Source organism: Paramormyrops kingsleyae, chromosome 15 (assembly GCF_048594095.1).
Source record: "Paramormyrops kingsleyae isolate MSU_618 chromosome 15, PKINGS_0.4, whole genome shotgun sequence".
NCBI lineage: Eukaryota > Metazoa > Chordata > Actinopteri > Osteoglossiformes > Mormyridae > Paramormyrops > Paramormyrops kingsleyae.
Window position 1 is genome coordinate 24,487,344 of NC_132811.1, and position 23,216 is coordinate 24,510,559.

The window sequence follows — 23,216 nt, forward strand, 5'->3', positions numbered from 1 at the left end:
GGCTCGACATCCTCTAGTGGGTCCTGTGCTCACTGCCCGGCACCATGGAGCTCGATTGGCATTTGCCATATAATACCAGAAGTGGCAGGTCCGCCTCTGGTGCCCTGAGATTTTCACAGATGACAGCAGGATCACCTTGAGAACATGTGACAGAAGTGAAAGGGTCTGGAGAAACCGTGGAGAACGTTATGCTGCCTGTAACATTGTTCAGCATGACCGGTTTGGTGGGGGGTCAGTGATGGTCTGGGGAGGCATATCCATGGAGGGACACACAGACCTCTACAGGCTAGACAACGGCATCTTCACTGCCATTAGGTATCAAGATGCAATCCTTGGACCCACTGTCAGACCCTACGCTGGTGCAGTGGGTCCTGGGTTCCTCCTGGTGCACGACAATGCCCGGCCTAATGTGGCGAGAGTATGCAGGCAGTTCCTGGAGGATGAAGGAATTGATACCATTGACTGGCCCCCACACTCGCCTGACCTAAATCCAATAGGACACCTCTGGGACATTATGTTTTGGTCCATCTGACGCCGCCAGGTGATGCCCTGGTCCAGATCTGGGAGGAGATCCCCCCAGGACACCATCCATAGTCTTATTAGGAGCATACCCCAACATTGTCAGGTATGCATATAAGCACGTGGGGGCCATACAAACTACTTTTTTGAGTACGATTTTGAGTTGCTGCAATGAACTTTCGGCAAAATGGACTAGCCTGCCGCATCATTTTTTCACTTTGATATTCAGGGTGTCTTTGAATTCAGCCCTCTGTATGGTTGATAATCTTCATTTCCATCAAACCATGTGGCATCTTTTTGTTCCTAACACATTACCCAGTCCATATCAGTATAGATATATAGCATGACTTTTTTTCCCATTAAATTCCTTTAATTTTTTTGAGCAGTGTAGATTTTCACTTCCTTTATCCCTCAATGAAGTTCAGGCTTTTCAATACCTCCCCCCCCCCCCCACCCCCAACAGCACTCCAGGAAGTGAAGCCATCTGAAGGCTGTGCTCCTTATTAGGTCTGATAATTATAAATTGTTTCTGTGATTTTTTCCTCAACTCCTATACATATATATGGTGTCATGTACATATACACTTAATGTGTGATTTTACCTTCTAAATTTCCTCGTTTTAATATATTGGGACACAGTTCCTTATCAATAAATGTACTTTCATCATTGTCCCTTGCAGCTAACTCTCCTTGACAAATGTTAAAAGAAAAAAAAAACATAATCTTTCAAGCATTTCTAATGAGTTTTTCTTCTACAGTTATTTGATAAGCACCGAGACAGGACTGCAGGCGCTGTGTACAATCCAATACCTGCTCTACAGAGAGGTGAGTACCCCCTGATTAAAGCGATCGGCTTGACAGGAGGCTTGAGACGGGAACAGAACAGCCCCAGAAATGACCCCGAGGCCCAGCACCCCCACCGGCTGCCTCCGCCTCCCACATGACCACCCCTGTGACGTTTCCGACCTGGCAGACGAGAATATGAATATAAATGTAATGAACAAAATTAGCGGTGGAGAGGATCTTAGCAGCTGGGTGCTTCCAGGTGTGGCTAGACCTGTGCTCTCTCATCTACAAGAATAGCTTAGCTTACAGAGCAGGAAAAAAAAGGCACTCACCACACTGAGGCCCAGCTGCTCCCTCTGCAGGAAGTCCAGGTTCCTGCGCTCCAGGCTGTCCAGGTAGTGTTGCAGGCGTGAGTAGGTGTAGGGGAAGCAGTAGGCAAACTGGTAAATGTCATCCTCGCGGTCAAAGCAGAAGGCGAAGGACATGACATAGTTGCGGCGATGGTCAGGGCAGCGGTAGTAGTACACGTTTTTGGAGGGGAGTCTTTGCCTTAAGAGAAGAGCGACACATGAAGGGAAACATGAGGTGTGACACTCACAGCACTTCTTAACAGGACATCAGCACTGCCATTAAAACAGTCACAGGAGCCAGCAATCACTCGTTTTTCTGACCCTGACATTTGGCACATGGTTTTGCCGACTTCCGTCCCACACAGTAACTAATGGATGGGCGTATCTGAGACTTCGGGTAAATTTCATCAGTGCAGACGACAGGCCATTTTTCTGTCAACACTCCTCATCTCTGCCTGCTCTTATATGGTGTCTGATGGCAGTGGCAAGACAGAAGCAATCCTGCACAGCGTGTCTGATCATTAATAGAACTGCATCTTTGGTGGATTCCTTGTTTATTAAGGGGATGTCGCGACTCCAGAGTTTCCTTTTACGATATTCCAGGTTAATACCAGCGCTGATAGTGATGTTGCAGTTACAGTAAAAGTACATATTACAAGAGTGCAGTCTCATTCACGGGAATATATTCATAGCCTGTGCAGGATTGTTAAGAAGGGGCCCAGACAGCACACATATGTTGAAATGACATTGGTTCCATATCAGACAAAAAGGTTGAAACAAAGTTAATCTTCAATCTTTCACTTTATATCAACATTGAATCAAGGTTTTGCCACCATCAGTTTTTCAATACTGAAAATCTGACCAAAAATCAATTCAGTTTCAACTTTGATAATTTAACACTCACCATAATTCTGACCATATAGCTAAACACATTTAACTATAATTCAACGTTGAAACAATAACACGATGCTATCTGGGGGAAAAGATGAGGCGAGGAAGGGGACTTGTGTTACAAGCATTAAGGAGGCAAGCGAAGACAAGGGAATGCTGAGTGTTAAAAATGTATATAAAAAGGGACACTAGCAGGAAAAGAGTAGAAGAGTGAGGGAGGGAACAGAAGATAAGGCCAGGATGAGAGAGACAAGGGAGATGAGAAGCTCTGTTGACAGGCGGGCTGTGTCTCTCCTGTAGCAGCAGCATCAGATGGAGATTGTATCAGATCCCGATAGTAGCCGCACCGAGTCCGGCTGATAAGCGGGAAGCGGCGCGATGTTTCAAATGAACCAAGCGGACTACAGTGACCCCCCCCCACCATAGACTTCTAAGAGGGGGAGCAGTGAGCGAGAGGAGTATGTGCAGAGCACCCACACAACCTACACACCCATTTGACAAACACACACCTGAAACCCCAGGCGACACACAAATGCAATATGAAGCACACACACAGAGCACACAGAAACCGGCTGCTGGCCCTTTAAAGTGAGATGAAACACCAAAATTAAACCAAATTACCCAAGCTCTGCTGGAATAAAGGACAAATGGAAAAAAGCCAGGCTGATTATTCCCCTGGTAAAACAGAAACCGATCCCATCTCTGCGCAAGTGTGGCGATCTATGCAGAATACTAATACGGCTGACACCCCCCACCCCCCCAAACACACACGTCCCACCCCTACTGACCCCCAGCACACGCTGGGCGTGAGGAGAAGAACGCGGCGGCCACCCACACCAGGAGACCATGGGCCTCTTCTGCCCAGAGGGGGCATTTGTCCAGAATCCGCTAAATCTGCTCTCTGGCCACCTGGATGGGTAACGCACTTCCCCACCCTTCTAAGCAAACTGTGTCCTGCAGGTCATTACCATGCTAATTAGCCAGTCAACCCTTGTGCAACTGAGGTCCAGGAAGGATACAGCCTGCTCACTGAAAGACTGTGGGGGAGGGGTGAGAAGAGCATTAAAACAAGGGTGCCTCCAGCCTTTAGCTAAGATCACAGCAGCAAAAGTATGACTGCTAATAGTCTTATCAATAAAATATTACATATTATGTAATTATGTGTGAAAATTATAAGCAGACCACAATTTGAGTGAACAGGCATATCCATGCACTTGCACGAGTGCCCGCCCAAGCAGAAGGGACGTGGGGCAGATGTCCGCACATGCCACAAGCACATGGGGGGGATGCGTCGTGCCAGGCGGCGGGTCTACTGGCAGCTCAGCTTTTTGGCTGAAGTGCAGTGCATGGGCTTCGGAAAACCATCCCACCCTGGACCGCCCCAGGCTGGCCCCTGTGACCTGGAGGACCCGAGAGGCTGGTTACCACAGCGGCCGCAGGGCTAATGACACAAGGTGACGGTGGCTTCATTCATTTCGTTATTTATCTGTGCGCCGGCCTGCCGCAGCGCTAGTCCCACACGCCGGCCTGCACTGCAACCGCTTGACCTTGCCGGCTGCCGAGCGCATCTCCGCTATCGATTTTAATTACCCGACGGGAATTTACGGCGCCCCATCTCTGGGCTGCTTTACTGTTATTGGCCAAAGAAGATAGCCTGGTGTCCTCCACCCGGAGCCCGCCAGCGAAGCCCCCCCCCCGGCTTATATCTCCGTGGTGGCCAATCCCGGGCAGCTCCGCTTCTGGCGATGTGTTTTATCTAAATGATGCTGCCGTGTGTCTCCCATGCACTGAGACTGCCCCCCCCCCCCCCCCACATCTCTACAGAAAATTTTCACGGCGCGAGATCTGAGAAGCCACCATCACAAGATGAGTTGTGCTTATGGCTGTTCGGCTGCCTGTCCGCCTACATCCTGTCGGCCATTTACTCTGCGCTGTCTGCCATCCTGGGCTGCCCTTCCGGTGATGCTAACATGTCCGCCTAGAGAACGAGGCCCCACTTCAGGGAAGCTCAGGCCGCTAAAAGCGTCTCCAGCGGCATGTCGCGCAGTTTTCTGCACTTTACAGCTCTATCTGCAGGAGTGGAAGGCGTCTCATACTGATGTTGTCGGTTTCCATTAAAAGTCTAATAAGTGAGGACTGAAATTGGTAGCTTTCATATAGGGGATGACTCGTCTGTGCTTTCAAATCAGTCATGCACAGAGGTCAGCGGAGTCATCGCTTTCTCTCTCCCCTTCCCTTTTTTTGCTTGCTTCTCGACTGAGCCTGTCAGCCACATACGTTGTGAAGGTTAAATGGCTTAGAAAGTGACATAATTCATCAACAGCCTGCTTGACTTGACGTACCAGAACGGTTTCAGATTAAAAAAAGAAAAAAGTTAAGTGTTGTATTACGCTTCTTAAAATAGCATCTGAAAAGCCAGAGGCTCCATGAATGTTTGCGTTACACGGATGTGAGTCGTCCCAGTTATCAGCGGCATTTGAATTTTTGCCCATAGTCAGTGTGCTCTCATTTTGCATAATAATATGAGCAGAAAACAGTTTTGAAACAACTGACATAAAACTTGAAGATGAGACCCGCTCTGATATTTGATGTCCAGATCGTTTGGAATGTCAGGGGCACATTAAGACGGCATAGGAAGGCATGGTTACTAGGCAACCTCGTCTACCATGCGCTGCCATGCATTTAAACGTTGCGTGCGATTCTAGGCACTATTTTAATTTGCTGTGATGTGTGGATGTTCAAGGCAGTGTGTATAAGAACGTGCATGATACCCATGATCCCACTATTGTCAGAAACCTCCCGAATCGATACAGTATCAACATTGTGTTCTCAATTCTGTATGTATCATGATCTTGCTAAAGAGCAGCTCAGGTCTTCATTTAAAATAAAGAGAAAGGCTGTAACGGTATATGTATCTGTCATGTGCTGCTTGGTTACATCATTTTAGGTTCAGATTGCACAGTGAATTAATACACTGCTTCAACACAGAAAACACTATGCAAAATTGTGGCTCTGAGTTGGATACCTGTAGTGCTGGAGAACTGAAAGACCCTCCCATGTCACATAAATTAGTAGTTTGGAAACATTTGGCTTCCTAATAAATTACACCAACACCAGAGAGAGAGTAGTTGATATGACCAAGACTGTCTGGTCTCTGCTATACTGAACTCGGATATGTTGCTGGAAACACATCCAGCATGCTAACTTCTTTGAGACGACATCATCCAGATGTGTGTACAATCGGAGCACGGCACGGCAGAAACTACCTCTGTAAGTGAGTCTTCCTGTGGCATTTAAGGTGCTTTTGCCAGGAAATTCAGATAAAAAAATATCTACAGCTACAGGGGTGTCTATCGCTACAGATATTTGACCATATTTGCTTGTAGAGAATATGGGATTTGGTTAATTTTGATTGTTATAATGCAGTTTTATTTTACATTTTTTTTTTACTGTGAAAATAAGCATCTTTCTTATTTAGACATCAAAAGATAAATTGCCTTACGTTTGTTTTATAGCTGTTCCGATACTATAATTGCAGTTTTAATAATAAACAATTTCAAAACAAATTCTGTCATCCTGTGCCGAAACCAAACCATGAACCCAAGTAGACAGCCATATTCATGTGTCCATTACCTTTAAAGAAGCCAAAGTTTGCCCATTTAAATTGAGATGGTGCTGGAAAAAGTATCATTCCACTCATTCATGATAGTACCGTGCCAGACTCCATGTGCAGTGTGTTAGAAGCAGCAAATGTCACCAACATAATTACAGTAACCTACGTTTAAAATTGTACTTAAAAACTGAGTTTTAACTCTTGTGGCAATTTGAAAATCGACACCTTGAAAAATCATTATTTCGAACTGAATTGAACCCCCCCCAACCCTTAGGGTCTCTGCTCATGTGTGTAGGGTGTGGGGTTGAATCCTGAGACCGATGAAGTAATCAAAAAATACACCTGGGCCTTTGACTAAGTCCCTTAAATCTAAATACTGCGAGTATGCAGGCTGGTCCTCCAAGCTTTCCTCACTTCTATGTTGCTTTGGACAGAAGCATCTGCTAAATATTTCAACATACAGAGGGCATAATGAACAGGTTAGCATTGGCTTCTAAAAGATACATTACGTGCAATATCATATTCAAATGAAACCTTTTACTTTAATTGTTACCAGCTGTATTTACATAGCTACCACGCTCTTAAACACACAGGGGGTTTTCCCTTAAAGGTGCATATTAATTTGTTTCTATTATGTTTCTTATTCCTCCTGCTTCTAATGTACATACATCCTCTGCTGCACTTACGAACCCTGATGCGTCATTCGAGCCCCTGGGGCTAAATTAAAGAACATGGGTAGAATCACATATATTAAAACATGAGTCAGCAATGCATTATTGTACAAAGGGGAATTAATTAACGGGCGAACACACCTGAGCTATTGCATGTCTTACCACCAAAGTTTCTTTCGGGGCATAATGGGACTGCACATGTGGGCAGGTGGGCGACACGGACGGGGGCGTGCGGTGGTCTTGGCTGTTTGCGTCTGTGCCCACATGTGGGAGCCAGCAGCTTCAATTCCCCTCATAAGTGCTTTGGGACACGGCCGCATTAGAGCTAAGTGCCTCATGAACACCAACATGCAGCCTCCTGGACCTTAAATCATTGGATCATTAGACCTGAAATCATAAACTCAATGCCCCAGAGTAATTGGAGGAAATGCACTGGGTTATATATTCCAATCTAGTGCTTTTATGAGTCCAGCTTGCATGCAGAAATGGAGACCAAGAGAATTTGAGTTGGGTCCAAAACGCAGAGGTGATATCCGTACACAATGACAGAAATTCGCACAACCAGCCGCCTTACATATGGTTCCTCTCAACACCTACTCTCATTTATTCCCAATATCCACTCTGTGTTTATTCCAATTTTTTTGTATTATTTCTTCATCAGGCATTGTGAGAAAAACAGGAGGAATGCATCAGGTGCATCGCAGTTTAGAGAGCAACAAATCTATCGATTCTTACAGCCAATTTGTTAAATCAATAATAAAGCCTATCTGTACGACTGTTTTGCAGGTCGCTCCACGGACATTTTAAAAGGTTCAGAGAAAGCTCTAAGGATGACATAATCAAACATTTCAAGGCAGACGGAGTGGGCAGTAATTATGCGACACAACCGAAGGAGCCTGCTCAGCAAGTCGCTTCATGGCGTCATGAAGGAGATGCCAAATGGTAATCAAATTAAGTGCTTGTGCACGATGTCTAGATTCACCCAGTAACTCACTGGGGCAGGAAAATCACATCAATTGTGTTGTTTCCTTGAAGCGCAAGAGACATTCCTGTCTGAAGTGTCCGTAAAGAGGAAGAAGACAGGCAGCGGGTCAGCAGAGGTCTCTAGCAGGTGCTGCACTGTTATGAACCCTGTAGGAGGCTCCTGTCATTCCCATACGACCCCACATGGTATGAGAATATACACACAACTATGTAAGGTAGTAATGTTGCTCCTACCCCCCCCCAGCTGTGCTGATTAATCGGCTGAAGTTTATACCATCCAGATCTTCAGAGTACCACCTATATCATTAACCCTTTACCAGAAATCTGATATGGAAGATGGATGCTTGAATGTATAGTCATGCTAGTGACTATGAGGAGGAAAGGATTCCTTTTATTTTCAGCCCGTTCTTGCTCCAGCAAGGCCAGCCTTGAGGACTCGTAACTGCATGAGGGACAGGAGCCTGTCATTTCTCAGGAAGGCCGCAGTTAGGGCAGTGATTTTATGGTGCTCCATTTAGGAGAACATGACACGCCTGTCCTGTCGCTTCCATCCCGCTTGGGAAGCAGTGCACTGTGAAGAACGTGGCATTTACTTTTGTCTTTCTCTGAAGACCAGATACAGTTAATCTGCATGGCTTGGTTTAACCTACCCGCGATGCCGATATCTACTGCCGACAGGGTACATGGCGGTGAGCCGCAGCTGGCCCCACGCGCCTGCCCGTGCACCATCGTCCCTCCTCTTCCTCACCACGAAGCAGGGAGCCCCGCCGAGCTGGAAGCCGGGGTGCAATTAGCCAGGAGCAGATGACTGTCACATTCCAGCCAGCATGGCGCCGCCGCTTCCCCGCGAGGCGAGGGGGGCAGGTGTGCTCTGGTCTGTGGGGGGCACTAACAGGCTGAGAGGATGATGTCAGCTCTGAGCTCTAGGGTGCAGGGTTGTGTCGGGAGCAGCGGGGTGGGGGGTGTCGCAGGGCCAGCCGATTACACAAAAACAAACAAATGAAGCACTGACTTGCTCCACGTCCCTGCAGCCAGCCCCCCCGCGGTCCCAGGTCAGGGTGTGATATGAGGTGATGAGAGGGGCCCAGCAAACAAACGGCTCCCCCACCAGCCTATTCTGCGACCTCGTGGAGTTTCACACACAGCACTTGTGTGTGCATGTGTTAAATATATTCATACACAGAGAATATGTAACCACCAGTACACATCACAGATTACCATCTTCCATAGGAGCTGTGTGTAAACAGAAGGCTCGGGGCCCAGGGCTGATGTACACAGACCCCTCCCCCTAGCTCCTGGGGGGACGTGCAGATATGCAGAATAAAGCTGACATATTGGGACAGTCCGGCGCCAGGCTGGCGAAGAGCGCCATCCCATGATGGAACACTCTGCATCATGGTGGGGAGGGGGCCACACCCCAGCCAGACACCGATGCCACATTTAATTACGCGGCGGTGGGCACACTGCCTGGACTTGCCCTGATTAGTTAAAGGACCATGAGAGCAGGGCTGCAGGTTGGGCAGCTCAGCTTCTCAGGCTGAGACACAGAAAACCCATAATGCACTGCAAAGTATCAATCAACACAAGGCTGAGCATCGTGTGAAACCGGCGCCATTCCGGTTGCAATCTAGCCTGCATGTGCCGGGAGATCCATCAGTGTCACAAGTCACTGTCATGAGGAATTTGGCCTTAATGTGAGCCATGCAGAGGCGAGCGAAGATGCAGAATGTGAGATAAAAGCCAGGTCACGCATGGTACAGCCCTGAAATGCTAGGGGAGGTTTCCCCTGTCCGTGACCTTTCACCTTACAAATGTGGTACATACTGTGGCTGCTGTTTACGTAACCTACCTGAGAGAGGGGATATGCCGTGTTTGATATTGAGTGAGTCGACCTCACACATCTCAGGACCTTAAAATGTGAAAAGACAGATGGCTTTCCCGTGCTGAATGACGAGGGCTGCATGGAGTAAGCAGCCTGCACATTTAAAGTGACAGCAGGCCATGTGCAAACACAGGGTTATCCAAACACAGTGCGCTACCACCGGCTAAAGGGGAACCCTATTACACACTGACAGGAGCTGGCAGAATAGCCACATTTTGGATTTTATTATAAAAAAACGCAAAAATCATAATGCCGTGAAATTATTTTAAAGGCGTGGTCCGGAAAGTCTGACATGAAATGAAGTTAAACACTGACATGAGAAAAAAGACCCAATGTTACATTACAACGCTACAACAGGCCATGACTGTCAGAAATAGAGCATGTCAGAATAAAAGCTGCGTCTACATAAAAGAACGAAAGCACCCCTCGCTTTTTCATTAGCTTGAACTACCCACAAAAAGCTGTGATCTTTGTGCAAATATGATCAACAACAAAATTAATTAAAACAGGGGTGCGTTAAACAAAGGCACGCCAGAAACCTCTAAATGAATTCAAAGCCAAATAATTAATTTGATTTTACAAGCAGGAAGCATTAATGTAATTTGCAATTCTTATCACACTGAATCGGCCTACCAAAAAGCCAAGCAAACAGCCAGGTTTAGCTAACAAATAATACAGATACTGGAAAATAATACAAGCATAAGTGGAGCTGTAGCAAAACTCTAAAATGCTACTAGTGATATGGGCTACTAGAGATACTGATCTAAAGCAAGGTAACAGGTTATGCAACTTAAAACTTGAAACTGATGACGAGATTAATGAAGAGGACAAAATTACTTCATTTTAAATAGTGTGTTTAGACTACAAGTGTGTGTTTAGAATAGAAGTGCTTTGATTAGTTCATGGTTAACTAATTGTCAATATGTAATTACACACACACACACACACACACATACACACATGTATGTTAGAGAAGGTCTATTTACTCATTCAGTTTGTGCTTTTATGCTAAAGCATTTGCAGTTCCGCACACTTCGTTTTATAAAATGAGAAAAGTGACCTAGTCCTGAACTGGTCCTCTCTCTCTCTCTGCGTGCTGATCAGGGCGGTCAAACAGATTTTATTGGTTGAACAGACCGAGGCGGGGGCCTCAATTCGCCGCTTACAAGGGAGGGCGAGGCCGGCAGTGGCAGACCGCTAGGTGCTAATGAGTGCAGATTTGTTTTACGACAGGAGTGTGGGTGGCCAGGGGAGGGGAGGGCAGCCAGAGGACAGCGCCCGAATGAGAGCAGGGCGGGTACCTCCCCGACATCCCAGCAACCTGTGGCTAATGCAGCTCCAAATGCCGCTAATGTAGAGCGAATGCAAGCTGGTGCTCTGAGCCACTTCAGGGTCCTCGAGAAAAAGCTGCCACCGTACCCTCCCTGTACACCTATACCCTCCATTTGTATGTATGTGACTCATTCTCCATGTCCCACTGTGACTCTCCACTCCAAACTCAGGTTAAATTGTTTATTTTGGGAAACGTTTCCGCAATTTGATTTCACTAATTTCTTGCTCTCTGGAGCTCCAGCCAAAAACACCCCCTTATTCAGCTTGAACAAAAAAGCCTGCAAGATGACCTAAACTCCTCCTTGTCCTTCTCTAAGGCCTCTGGCTACTGCCACGTGAAAGAGAGCCACTCCTCTGCAACGCGAATGACCGCCCCGCAATGTCAGCGGCAAAGCTGACCACACCCAGGGCACCATTATCTGAATGGAAAGGGCGCTGGGAAGTGGAAGACTTGTAGACCCATGAGGGGCAAAAACTCTGTATTATTGTATTATCAGCTGATTTTCAGTCTAGTATGCCTTGTAAATGGGCAATAAATTGTGTTTACTGAAGCAGTGTATTTGAATTCACTGGTTCAGCACAAAAATGGATGCTGTGGGAGAAACATTTACAGGTCTCCCTCAGACACCAGCACTGTCAATCCATGAGGCATTAATAGAAACATATAAATCTTAATCAGTATCTAGTTAAGGTTTTTTGTGGCCTGACATTTTACAGGAACATAATTGCGGCAAATTAAAATCTTGTAAACCATTGTCTGCTCGAAATGAGATGCGTTGGTCTTCTGAGACGGTGGCCATCACTAGGTCTTTACTTGCTCCTCTGTAAGCCATCTGCCCCTGGGGGCGCTGGTGCCTGCCTGGCACAGCCGGTCCCACCAAGCCAAGCGCAAACCCCCTGGCACCGATGGCAGCTGTGGGCTCTGGCTCCCGGTGCCTGGCTCCCAAAGACAGACTGGTGCCTCCAGGTGCCAGGGGGGTTATCTGGACGCTTGGGCTCCCAGACAGCAGATGCTGCCAATTAACTTCCATGCCACAGGCTCAACGGAGGAGGGCGGGGGCTGGGGCAGACCACTTAGGAGACTGAGGGGAGCTACTGCATCAGAGAATGAGCACCGCTATCCGGTTACCGCTTCATCCTCTATCCCAAGGGCAAGAAACAGCACCGCAGGGGCTCAGAAAACACATCTCAATTAAAGGGAGGGATTCAGCCCCCCAAAATACCCCCCTCAGTCACAATGAAATCACTCAAACACAGGCCCTTTATTTTCTTAATATCCAGCTGCCAGCTCTTTGGCAGACACCTGGTTGTCCGCTTTATCAAAGATGTATTCAGCCCGAATTTACAAACGGGACGTACTTTTGAGCCTGTTTCATGGTAAACATTCTTTCCGGGACACAGCCGGCGGAAATCGAAATGAGGATACAGAAAGCCAGATACAGAAACGGATATAGATGAGGAAATTGGCCGCATGGATCGATGCTGAGATATAAAGGAGCATTTGTGAGGGCAAAAGCTTGGCATGGTCTTCATGGGCACACCGGAGAGGATGAGCGTGTGACGCAGTGCCGTAATGCACCCCGAGGCATCACTAAAAAGCCTGGAACTAACGCCTGCCCCCCGCAGTCATGCCCAGCGGCTGCACGAGGATGTGAGACGGGTGTGAGGCTGGCAGTACAGAGAAACAGAATTGGGGGAAGGCTCTCTGTAAAAACAGACTCAGTCCAGTAGCTGGGTTTTGCCTTACATTAGTCTTAATATGCACAGTTCTCACGATGGTGTTGAGTGGTGAAGCGTGTATGTTTATTTATGCTTTTGTCATATTATTTTAAGCTAATGCTGGCTAGGACCACCGAGCATGAGACCCCTGCATAGCATGATATTGTCGAGTGGGAGCATCTTCACGACAGCTTGTGAGTTGGTGCATCCATGTGGAGCTTTACTACATTTGATGTGCAGTGTTTCCCCCCATTTACAGCTTTTGGGGGGGGGGGGGGGGCAGACGGACACCGACAGGATTCATGGTGTTCATGTGTTTCTTTTAATGACAGCAGTAAAAAAAACACAGATATTTTTGTCTGCTTTTCAGGTGGTTGATGCGGCACGTTTTCCGACGTGCGTTCTCTGTCCGCTGGTGGGCGTGTGCTCACCTGTGCGACCGTGTAGAGACACAAATGACAAGCTGTGGTGTAAATAAGATAAATAACATAAGGCTGTTTAGTTTGTTTAATAAAAGGAGAATGTATAGAGCTGTTCTATAGGAAAGGTAGCCTTAAATGACTTCTGTTGTTATCTGGCGCTATGTATAAAATAAAATAAAATTAAATTGATATAATGGTAGGGGAAACATGGACGTGTGTGCAGGGGGCACTACCAGGCTCCCAGCTCTGCACACCTCAGGTCCACACACACACACACACACACACACACACACACACACACAACACGATGGAGGACACCAAGCCCATCTGCATAGGAAAAAGGCTATATGTGTATGCGTAGGCCACGGTTCCCCATCCCACTGAATGATTTATATTTGTTGTGTAATGGGACGATCTTTTTCTCCTTCACTCACCCTCTCTGCTTTCTCCTTCTCTCATTCCAATCGGCAGTAAAAATCCTCACTTTGCAGTGTGACAAGTCATCCGTCACCCAGCTCTCAGAGGTATGAGCGGTGAGCGACACGGCGCCCCCAACACCTGCGCTTGCCTGTGCATCCTCTGGGAAACAGCGAGCGGGTGCTGCAGCGGCTCAGCCAACAGCAGCTAAGGCTGCCTCCCATAGCACAAACCCATGCTGTCATTCCACCATGTTTCAGCAACAGCTATCAAAACCATTTCAAATTAATTACTTGTTAATCAAAATAAATGGCCAGAGATAGCAATCTATAAGTAAAATAAGGCATTTTGATTTTATGACAGTGTGCATATGTGGAGGTCTCCATGCAGCTGTACTGGCTGATAAGTAAAGGCTCATTTCTGAATCTGGACTGAATCATGGATTGATAAATGTTACAGAAAATTCCAACCCAAATTAATTTAAATCTAATTTTTACTTGTCTAAAACTAATTTAACATGTCCAGGAGGTTATATAATACCAGAGGGCCAAACACGGTGAGATCATGTCCTGCAGCCTTTAGAAACAGCTTCTGGGAAAAAAAAGAAAGCTTCCTACCCAGCTCACCACCACAGATTTCAATTTTCTCAACCAGTAGCACGGCATGACAAAGTGAAGTGATGGATCCTTAAAACAAAACAGACATGAGTATGGGACGAACCATGTCCACAATACATACAGTGTGGGACAAATAAATAACATCCTTCATTTTCCGACTGCTTATGCCAGATAGGGCCATGAGGAGCCTGGAGCATATTGAAGGCAGCGCAGGGCACAAGGCTGGGCTTCACCTTAGATGGGATGCCAGTCCATCGTGGGGAAAATAAACAACAATACAAAACTAAAATGAACACCATTACTTAAACATGTCAGAGAAAGAATAACCCAGAGTGGCAGCAGCCACAGCCGATGATGCCACCTCTCAATTCAGGTTGGATTGGTTCTGCTTAACAGGAACATTGCAAGATTTTCAGTAAAAGAAGCTCAACACCATTCCTATCAACAGCTGCTGGTCGAGGCTTTGGGTCTCATTCCCACTCCTACTTCTGACACACAATGCAAGCAACGCAGGGCGACATACAGCCAAGAAAATGTCACCTTGCAACTTAATGAGTAAATGCTGGTGTCAACCCACTGTGGGGCCAACCGGCTAACACACATACCATTTACAGCCAAACCACGACTCCACACTGCCAAAGCCCTACATTCTGGACCCTCCTCATAGTGTCTCAGCAACTACAACACATCAACCCTTAAAATTCAACAAAACCAGGGCACCAGCAGGAATCAGCATAAATTACACTAACAAAGTATCTCCAGTGTTAAGAATGTCTAGCTAATATAAACTGCCCCATATTAACTGCTAAACATGTGCTTCTTGTCCAAATTTCTTTCAAGACAATTGCTGGTCAATTGCAAAGTTAAATGAAAAATGCTGAAAGGTATTGCAATGAAGGCAAATATGGTGTCACTGTTTTCGCAAGCAAGACATGTTTTTAATGCAAAGTAATTCCCTAAATCTTGCATTCTGCATGGCTGATGGGCACACTGATAAGCACAACAGGCGCAAGACACTGTCTGGTTGGTCCCAGGGAACGTAGCTGTATAGCAGCATCCACACACCGGGGAAGCACATGTGAAATGTTCAGACTCCCTGAGTGCTAAAAGACTCCTCATTGGCGGCAATAAAGTGCCATTTACAGTGTAACACCTGGAGCCCATTTACCATTTTCAATAGGCAGTAGACATACAGCCCTTCCCGCCTTTATTAGCAAGGGTTCATGTAGCCTTGAGAAAATGAATCAATATTCAAGACTAGCATGATCTGACTTAATTAGGGAAATGCTGTGGGACCGAGAACAACAAACTGACCTTTTCTTATTCATGGGCAGGTACCAGTAAATATATGCAGAAGATGAGCAGGCATTGTGCGCGTGTGGAAGCATGTGCGTGCTTATGTGCAATATCATCATCTATTAATTCACGTGACATCTATTAATTCACGTGACACATGAAAATGTGGTCATTTCAAATAAAAAGAAATCACAAGCGACTGTAAAAGGACATGGACATTACGATAAACCCAGCTCGCGGGGCACATCTGTCACGTGTCGCGGCTGTGTGTCAGCAGCCCCGGCCAGCAGGCTGCAGGTGCTCGGTTGAGCCGCTGCTCGCGCTGCCTGCGCCGAGCCCCCCCGACACGCTCGCTCCTTGTCACCCATCTTTCATTTCCTTTTAGAAACAGAAAAACAGGACAGCCCTCCCAACCACCCAAAACGAATAATTCAAAATCCACATCAATGTTTTATGAACTAAAGCGGTTTATTATTTTGAAGGCGGCAAAAGATAAATGAAAATATGACTTATTTATACTTCCAGTGGGGGGCGGTGGGGGATACAGGGAAATGCGGGCAGGCTGGACGGCACGTCGCCACAAGCCCCCCACACTTTAATAGCACCGTAAAACTGTGACAGGCGTGAGTACGGTTAATGAAAGTAACACTGGGTCTAGTTTTGGAAAATTTCATTTCACTTAAGCGAGTCAAGCAGTGGTGTTGCAGAAGAACACCGCGCTTTAAAAGCATTTAAAAGCAGTCTCTCCGAGCAGCCGAGCCTAAGAGACTGCATCATCATCATCTTCACACATGGCAAAGAGGGTTCAACGGGCCTGTGCCAGGCAGGGTGTCCACTGACAGCCCCACGCCCAGCCCTGCCGGCTCTGGCACATCTGCTTCACTGCGGCACCTGAGCTGCCCTGGGAGCAGCGAGCCATGAGCCCAGCACGGCAAGTGCCCCGGGCGGACACCGGCGGATCAGCCGCACCTGGGCTCCAGAACCGGACAGCGCATCCAGCTGAGTCCAGATGAGGATAAATTAGCAGCTGGCCAAAGCACAGTGATTAACGCTGAACACCCTTGTGCTCGTACCCTTGCTCTGGCAGTGCGGGACCCGGCGGCCGCGGCCATTTTTCATCCTCCGTCTATGACCTTCTGGATCTTCCCGGTGACTTTGCTGTAACCTGCAGCTAATCTGTACGCGTGCTTCTTATTGCTCTGACAAGGGCGACCTTCCAAGGACATCGTGTCCCTCCACACACTGTTTAGCACAGCAACCACTGCTCTCAGATGCTCTGAGAATGGCAACAGTGCTGACCTCATGAGCGCCCCCTACACTTCCTGCCCCGCCACTTCTCTTTTTCCCATCACTCCTTATGGCATGGTGGGTATCAGAGTGACCTGCGGGGTTTTTAATCTTCATGCTGTGGCTGTCAGCACTCATCCTCTCGCCCTGGCCTCCCAGACGGCAGCAGTGCGGACACGGGCATGGGCACGGGACTCCTCCTCACGCGGCTCGTGGAAATTGATGCGGCGGCGTGATTGAAAGGCCTCCTCCCCCGGTAAAGCCGTCAGAGGCGTGAGGGAGCTGCGGGGCCCTTTTATGCATTACACCTGTCACCCTCCCTCTTCACGCTGACACACGGTGAAATAGGAAAATCGCGATATTTGTTTCCTTGGCCTTGAGACCACACTGTCAAATCATGGAGTGGTTCTGAATCACTGTTAGCAACCCTGGGCACCACAGTCACCAACAAACAGGCAGCACACAAGGAGGGCATGAGTGAGTGCTTCTCAATCATGTGCTGGGTCAGGCTGAGGCAAGCCAGCCTTCCAAGCTTATCCCATCACGAAACACTCATACCTGCTGCTGTCCAGTTCTCTGTAATGGTGATCGCACCTAACCGAAGCAGTGTAAGACCTTCACAGCAGCACTGCAGTCCCCCTGCCATGAGGAGGTACTGGGGAAGAGGGATTCCTGCCCAGTAGCTCCTCAATGAGACCAGGCACCAATTCAAACATGTAATATAGCCCAAATACCCCTTGGAAGGTTTGTGCCCCAAAAAAGTTTTTTGATATTTCAAGGGACACGACCGCACAATGTATTCTCCACTGCTGTACCTCCATTGACGTGTAGCCTGTGCTGTTGACAGAGCTGAAACAAACTGTGCTCTAAATGTATTGTTTCTCAAGAGGCAGGAGGCAAAGTAATAAAAATGAAAGATTTCAGACACAAACACGAGTGGCATTTCCAGATTCCAGGCAGATTTCTGCTGATTCCATTACATCTCCTGTTCTCCCAGCGACTGCTCATCCTTTTGAAAAGTCGGCCTGCCTGCCTGCCTCTCCTCCCTTACCTGGCTCTGTCACTGAAGGCTCCCAGCTATGTGGATAAAAATGTTAGTGCAGTCAGAATAAATATGCCCGTGGCAGTACTAGCACAAGCACGTGGTTGTTAGTCCTGCTCACGTAAATGTAGACTGTAAAAATGTATCCCTTCATAAGCCGATTTTCCTACAAATATCCAAGCTAGGTTTCACCCTCCCTTATGTTCTTAATTGTGTTTAAACTCATTTGTCAAAGAGCACATGTGACCCCCCCCATGACCCCATAAGACAGAATGTGGTTAACATCTCCTCTACCACTCTCTTAATCACATCGAGCCTCTGTTATCCTCATCGCCTAAAGAGACACACAAAGCCAAATCTGTAGTGAATTTCTTATTGATTGCCAGAAGTGAATTAGTAGCGTATTCTGCCGTTGATCTTTATCTCGTGGGTAGGCTGCATATTAAACAAGCATGCATCTTTACAGGGCAGAGTGCTGTCCAGTAAATTCTGAGAGAAAATTCAGACCGTTTCTATTTCAAGGGGCACAGATGGACAGGGATGAAGGTACAAGAGGTCCATCTCTCTGTAAAAGCCCATTCCATCCTTCTTGATCGTATGCCTTCGAATGCTTTTACCCTCATAATTAAACGGAGTATTTGAATTTAGAAGTCACAGACTGTGAGCCTTGATTTAACTTCTTGTGACACCTGCATGTAAAAATAGCAAGGAGCCATCCAAAATATTACCCTCTCTGGCTTGCGTGTTAAAACCAGGCAAGACAAATGACATTCATTCCAGGACGACATGTTTAATCAAAGACTGTGATAATTAATGCTACACTCCATTGCCCAAACAAATATCTTTGTCAAGGTGCTTGTTGCTGTACAAGTCCTTCTCCTGTTCTCAAAGACGTGATAACAACCTGTCTTAATTGCCTCCATCCCATAGATTCCACCAGCCTAGGACGGCAATTCATCCAGTCCCTCCCTTCTGACGAGTACATAAAATATTTTATCGTGCTGGTGCGCTGCTAACTTTAATAAACCGAACAACCTTGCGGGAGCAAACTGCGGATAAATTAGTTTTCCCTCCCCCACCGTCAGAAGCCTCCACCACACAGGGCTCCTTATCTGGGCTCTACTTAATTACGTGCTTTAATTTTAACACTTTTTAAAATGACCCCCCCTTGCCATGTGGAGACAGGCTGTTTTAATTAAACAAATGAATATAGCGCTTATCTGGCAGTATCAAAGCTCTCATTTCTCACAGTAATAGTTAAGAACGCTGATAGCGTTATCTTGAAACCAGTACAGACTTCTACCACACAGAAACAAAATCGATCCTATCTATATATTACTGTGATTATATACATTATTTGTGGTGGCAAGATCTCATTAGATGCAGGAGAATGTGTTATTTATTTATTCGGCAATTTGATGAGATTTTTTTCCTGTCAGCCAAACACTTGAGTGCATGAAGAGGTTGCTGAAGGGAAGCAGAAGGTCTGCTGCTGAAAACAAACAGTATTCTCATCTTCTGAAATGCTCATCTGGTCACCACAGGGTATCTAATCAGCCTTTATAAGGCACAAAGCTGCTCAACTGTTCTCCTTCACGTCTTCAAACAAAATGGGTGGTCTGCTGTGTCTGAATAGACCTTCTCCTGCAGACCACTGGTTCCTGTGAGCGTGCTTTCAAGCTCCAGCTCACAGAGACTGGGTTTTGCAGTTCCAGCTTTGTGTAGTTGGAACGCAACTACCTGCAAAAATAGTCGGTAAAAATATAAATTATACATCAGAAAGAAAAAAGCCAAGCCACATACAATGAGTAGAATATACAGTGGTACCTCAGTACTCAAACTCATTAGAATTCGAATTTCTTAAAAGTTGAACCAATGAGTTTGAAAAAAAATGACCTAGAACTCAATCTGAATCTCTGAAGACGAACCGTGAACGCTGACCTAAGATAACTTGTACGGAAATGAGTTACGCGGCACGTCTCTCAGCGGAAACAAAGGGTAACGCTTCAGTCTCAGTCTCGCATTCGCTGTGATAGCATTGTGCATGTTTACACTAGCTGAATACATATATACAGACAGTAAAAATACATATAGACAATGATAGACTGTAACAGTAATTATTATATAATAAAATACATTTAAAAACAAAGATTTCTTAACTATTTGAATATCATTAATAATCAACCATTAATACATTTAAGTATAATAATATTGTCATGCCGAGCGGGGACGGAACGGAGACAAAGGTGCAGACGTCAGGGTATCGGGGAATAGGGGGTTTAATTACAAGTAAGGCAGGCAAAACACAGACAGACAATACAATGACTGGACTGGGGAAAGAAACTGAAACGAGGACTAAATGACAACAACCAGAAACAGCTGATCACATGGGGATTCCACACGAGGTTAACGAAGGGGCGTGGCACACGGAAGGAGCTGACAATCGGGGCAGGACACATTGTTTTTTTTTACTTTACACATTGTTTGGATACATTTATTTTCTTACTTTACAAATTACTGTTTTGATAAATGTGCTTAGATGTGTTTAGTACAGTATATGCTCTTTTTGTTTTATCCTGTTCATTTTGTTTAAGTACTAAAAAAAAATATTTAGGTGTAATTTTTTGGGGCCGAGAACCAATTCATTGGTTTTCCATTATCTCTTATGGGGAAAATTCAATCAGAACTCGAACCTTTTAGGATTCGAACTCGAGTTCTGAACGGATTAAATTTGAGTTCTGAGGTACTACTGTACTTGATAATTTTGAGGAAGGTAGGAAAGTGTGCACCTTGTGTTATCCAAATATCATGACACAAAAACAAAATCATCCTCAAAGAAATTTTATTTATATATTTTTTAAAAATCTCCCATGGAAAACCGGAAAATGCTGCTCATCCAGTCTTATGATAGCTAGGAGGCCTACTCAGCAGGTAGTACACAAGGCAGCACAGGGAGGTTCTGAGAGTCTCCCATGGAAAATGCTGCTCATCCAGTCTTAAGATAGCTAGGAGGCCTACTCAGCAGGTAGTACACAAGGAAGCACAGGGAGGTTCTGTGAGACCCATACTTCATGTAGCTACTGTGCTTCATACTCAGTTGAGATAATGGTTGAGATTTTAGAAGCACGATAACTGCATACTAATAATAGCCAGGGTAAATATGACAAACTAACAGGGTAACACTATCCTTTAGGGGGCATAAGTAACTTAGTAACTCAATTACTACTCAGGTACAAATCATGAACAAATATAGCAACTGCATGAAATACATTAACAGTTACTCTTGATTAAATGTGGATGAACATGTGATCAGTACAAAACTAACACTTAATTTCTAGTTAATACATTAAGTAAGAGTGTACTACTACATTATTTGTGCCCCCTCAAGTAAAGTGTTACCACTCACGATCCTGTCCCGTAAGCAGAAGGACACACAAGAGGTCCTCACAGATGGAACACCAGTCCTGTTTATTAAGTAGGACACGCACACATTTTATCAGAGATTTATGTGATAATTTGCTATCTATTTATGCACTGAAAAGCTTTGCATACAATTGAAAATTATTACAAAATTGTAACATTTAACAAAATCACTTCATAAAATCAAAATTTTAAGGCTACATTCATCATTCAGCCTCTGTTCACACTTTCTAGGTTTTTGAGATACAAAAATAAAGTCCTGGCTCTCTGTTCATACACCCTACTAGCCACCTACATCGATATCAACCCCTCTGTGTAATCACCCCATGGCAGGCAAACACCACAGAAGCTGGGCTGTGGACAGCATGGGTTTAAACTGTCCAAGCTGAAATTTTGAGCAGAAGGACCATGGAAAATATTGGACCATATGTACCCCTAAGTTTTGGCGTGACAGGCCTCTGAGACCTGGCCTGAAAGTGAAATGGCTTTTCTTCATCTCGGTGCTAGCAAAGACCGACAAAATACGATTCAGATGTGTTTGTATAACCATTTCAAACACATCAGCATACATTTTGCACTCATACTGAATGTCCTTACAAACTGTCTGGAAAACATTAATGGGAAAAGTACTAGACAGAATATAAGCTCAGCAGGGAAGGAAAGGTGTTTTATGGGATACCGCTGCTCACTAAATGTATATTAGCACTGGAACAATTGGAAGGAGGATAAAGTGATCTCAAAGTGTCACAAGGAAGAGAGAGGGAGAGCAACCAGCCAGTTACTGTGCTTCTTTTCCTCTCGCTCATCTACATTAGGTCATTCGCTCCTACATGTTGTCTGGCACTAATGTAGCAATGTGTAGTCATCCTTCATGTGTCTATTAGGCCTGATAAGTCAGCATCAAAGACATCAAGAAATTTCCAGTATCGCACACATAATTTTGCTTACTGGAATGTGGGTTTGGCTGATAATGGTGTAGAATATGCAATTCTTACATGTGTAACTATAATAGCACTATAACAATTACAGTGATACCTCAGTACTCGAACTCATTAGAACTCAAATTTCAAACCAAAAAAGTTGAACCAACCAGTTAAAAAAAATTACCTAGAACTCGATCTGAATCTCAGAAGTTGAACTGTTAACGCCGACCTAAGGTAACTTGCGCGGGGAAATGAGTCACGCGGCACGTCTCTCAGTGGAAACAAAGGGTAATGCTTCAGTCTAAGCTTCGCATTAGCTGTGATAGCATCGTTTGTTGGTGATAGTGCTTTTTTTAAATTGAAAATATCAGGTAATACAGTGTAATTTATTTAATTTTGGTAGCAATTGCTCACCAAAAAGTTACGAAATAGTCGTACAAATGTTACAACCTAAAAGTTTGCGATTTACGAACAAATTAACAAATACAGAGTAATAATAAAAATAAACAATGGACCGCATGGCATAGTCTAGTGTTGCCGCAGTGTTGGGGCATGGCTTGGGGTAGTGTTCGGGTACATTATTTATCATTTTGGAAGCTATTAAGAAAAAAATGTTACAGTGTTGGCGCAGTATTTGTGAAAAATTAAGACTGCTAATTTTTTTTAACTTTACATATTGTTTGGATACATTTATTTTCTTACTTTACAAATTACTGTTTTGATAAATGTGCTTAGATGTGTTTAGTACAGTATATGCTCTTTTTGTTTTATCCTGTTCATTTTGTTTAAATACTAAAAAGAAAAAAAAAACATATTTAGGTGTAATTTTTTGGGGCCGGGAACCAATTCATTGGTTTTCCATTATTTCTTATGGGGAAAATTCGATCAGAACTCAAATTTTTTAGGATTCGAACCTGAGTTCTAAATGGATTAAGGTCGAGTTCTGAGGTACCACTGTATTATTACTAATAACAATCATTATTATTACTAATAATATCAATAATACTGAAGAGCATTCACCATTGAGATGTTAATCAGGGTTTATT

The 23,216-nt window shown here is 45.3% G+C and overlaps 1 protein-coding gene across 1 annotated transcript in view; it reads right to left on the bottom strand.

Moving 5' to 3' along the window:
* Window positions 1–23,216, bottom strand: part of agbl4 (AGBL carboxypeptidase 4) — a 398,795-nt gene that overhangs the window by 147,936 nt on the left and 227,643 nt on the right. The window contains exon 5 of the mRNA XM_023821409.2: window positions 1,637–1,853. Coding sequence (XP_023677177.1) covers window positions 1,637–1,853 — 217 coding nt within the window. The remainder of the gene's footprint in view (window positions 1–1,636; window positions 1,854–23,216) is intronic.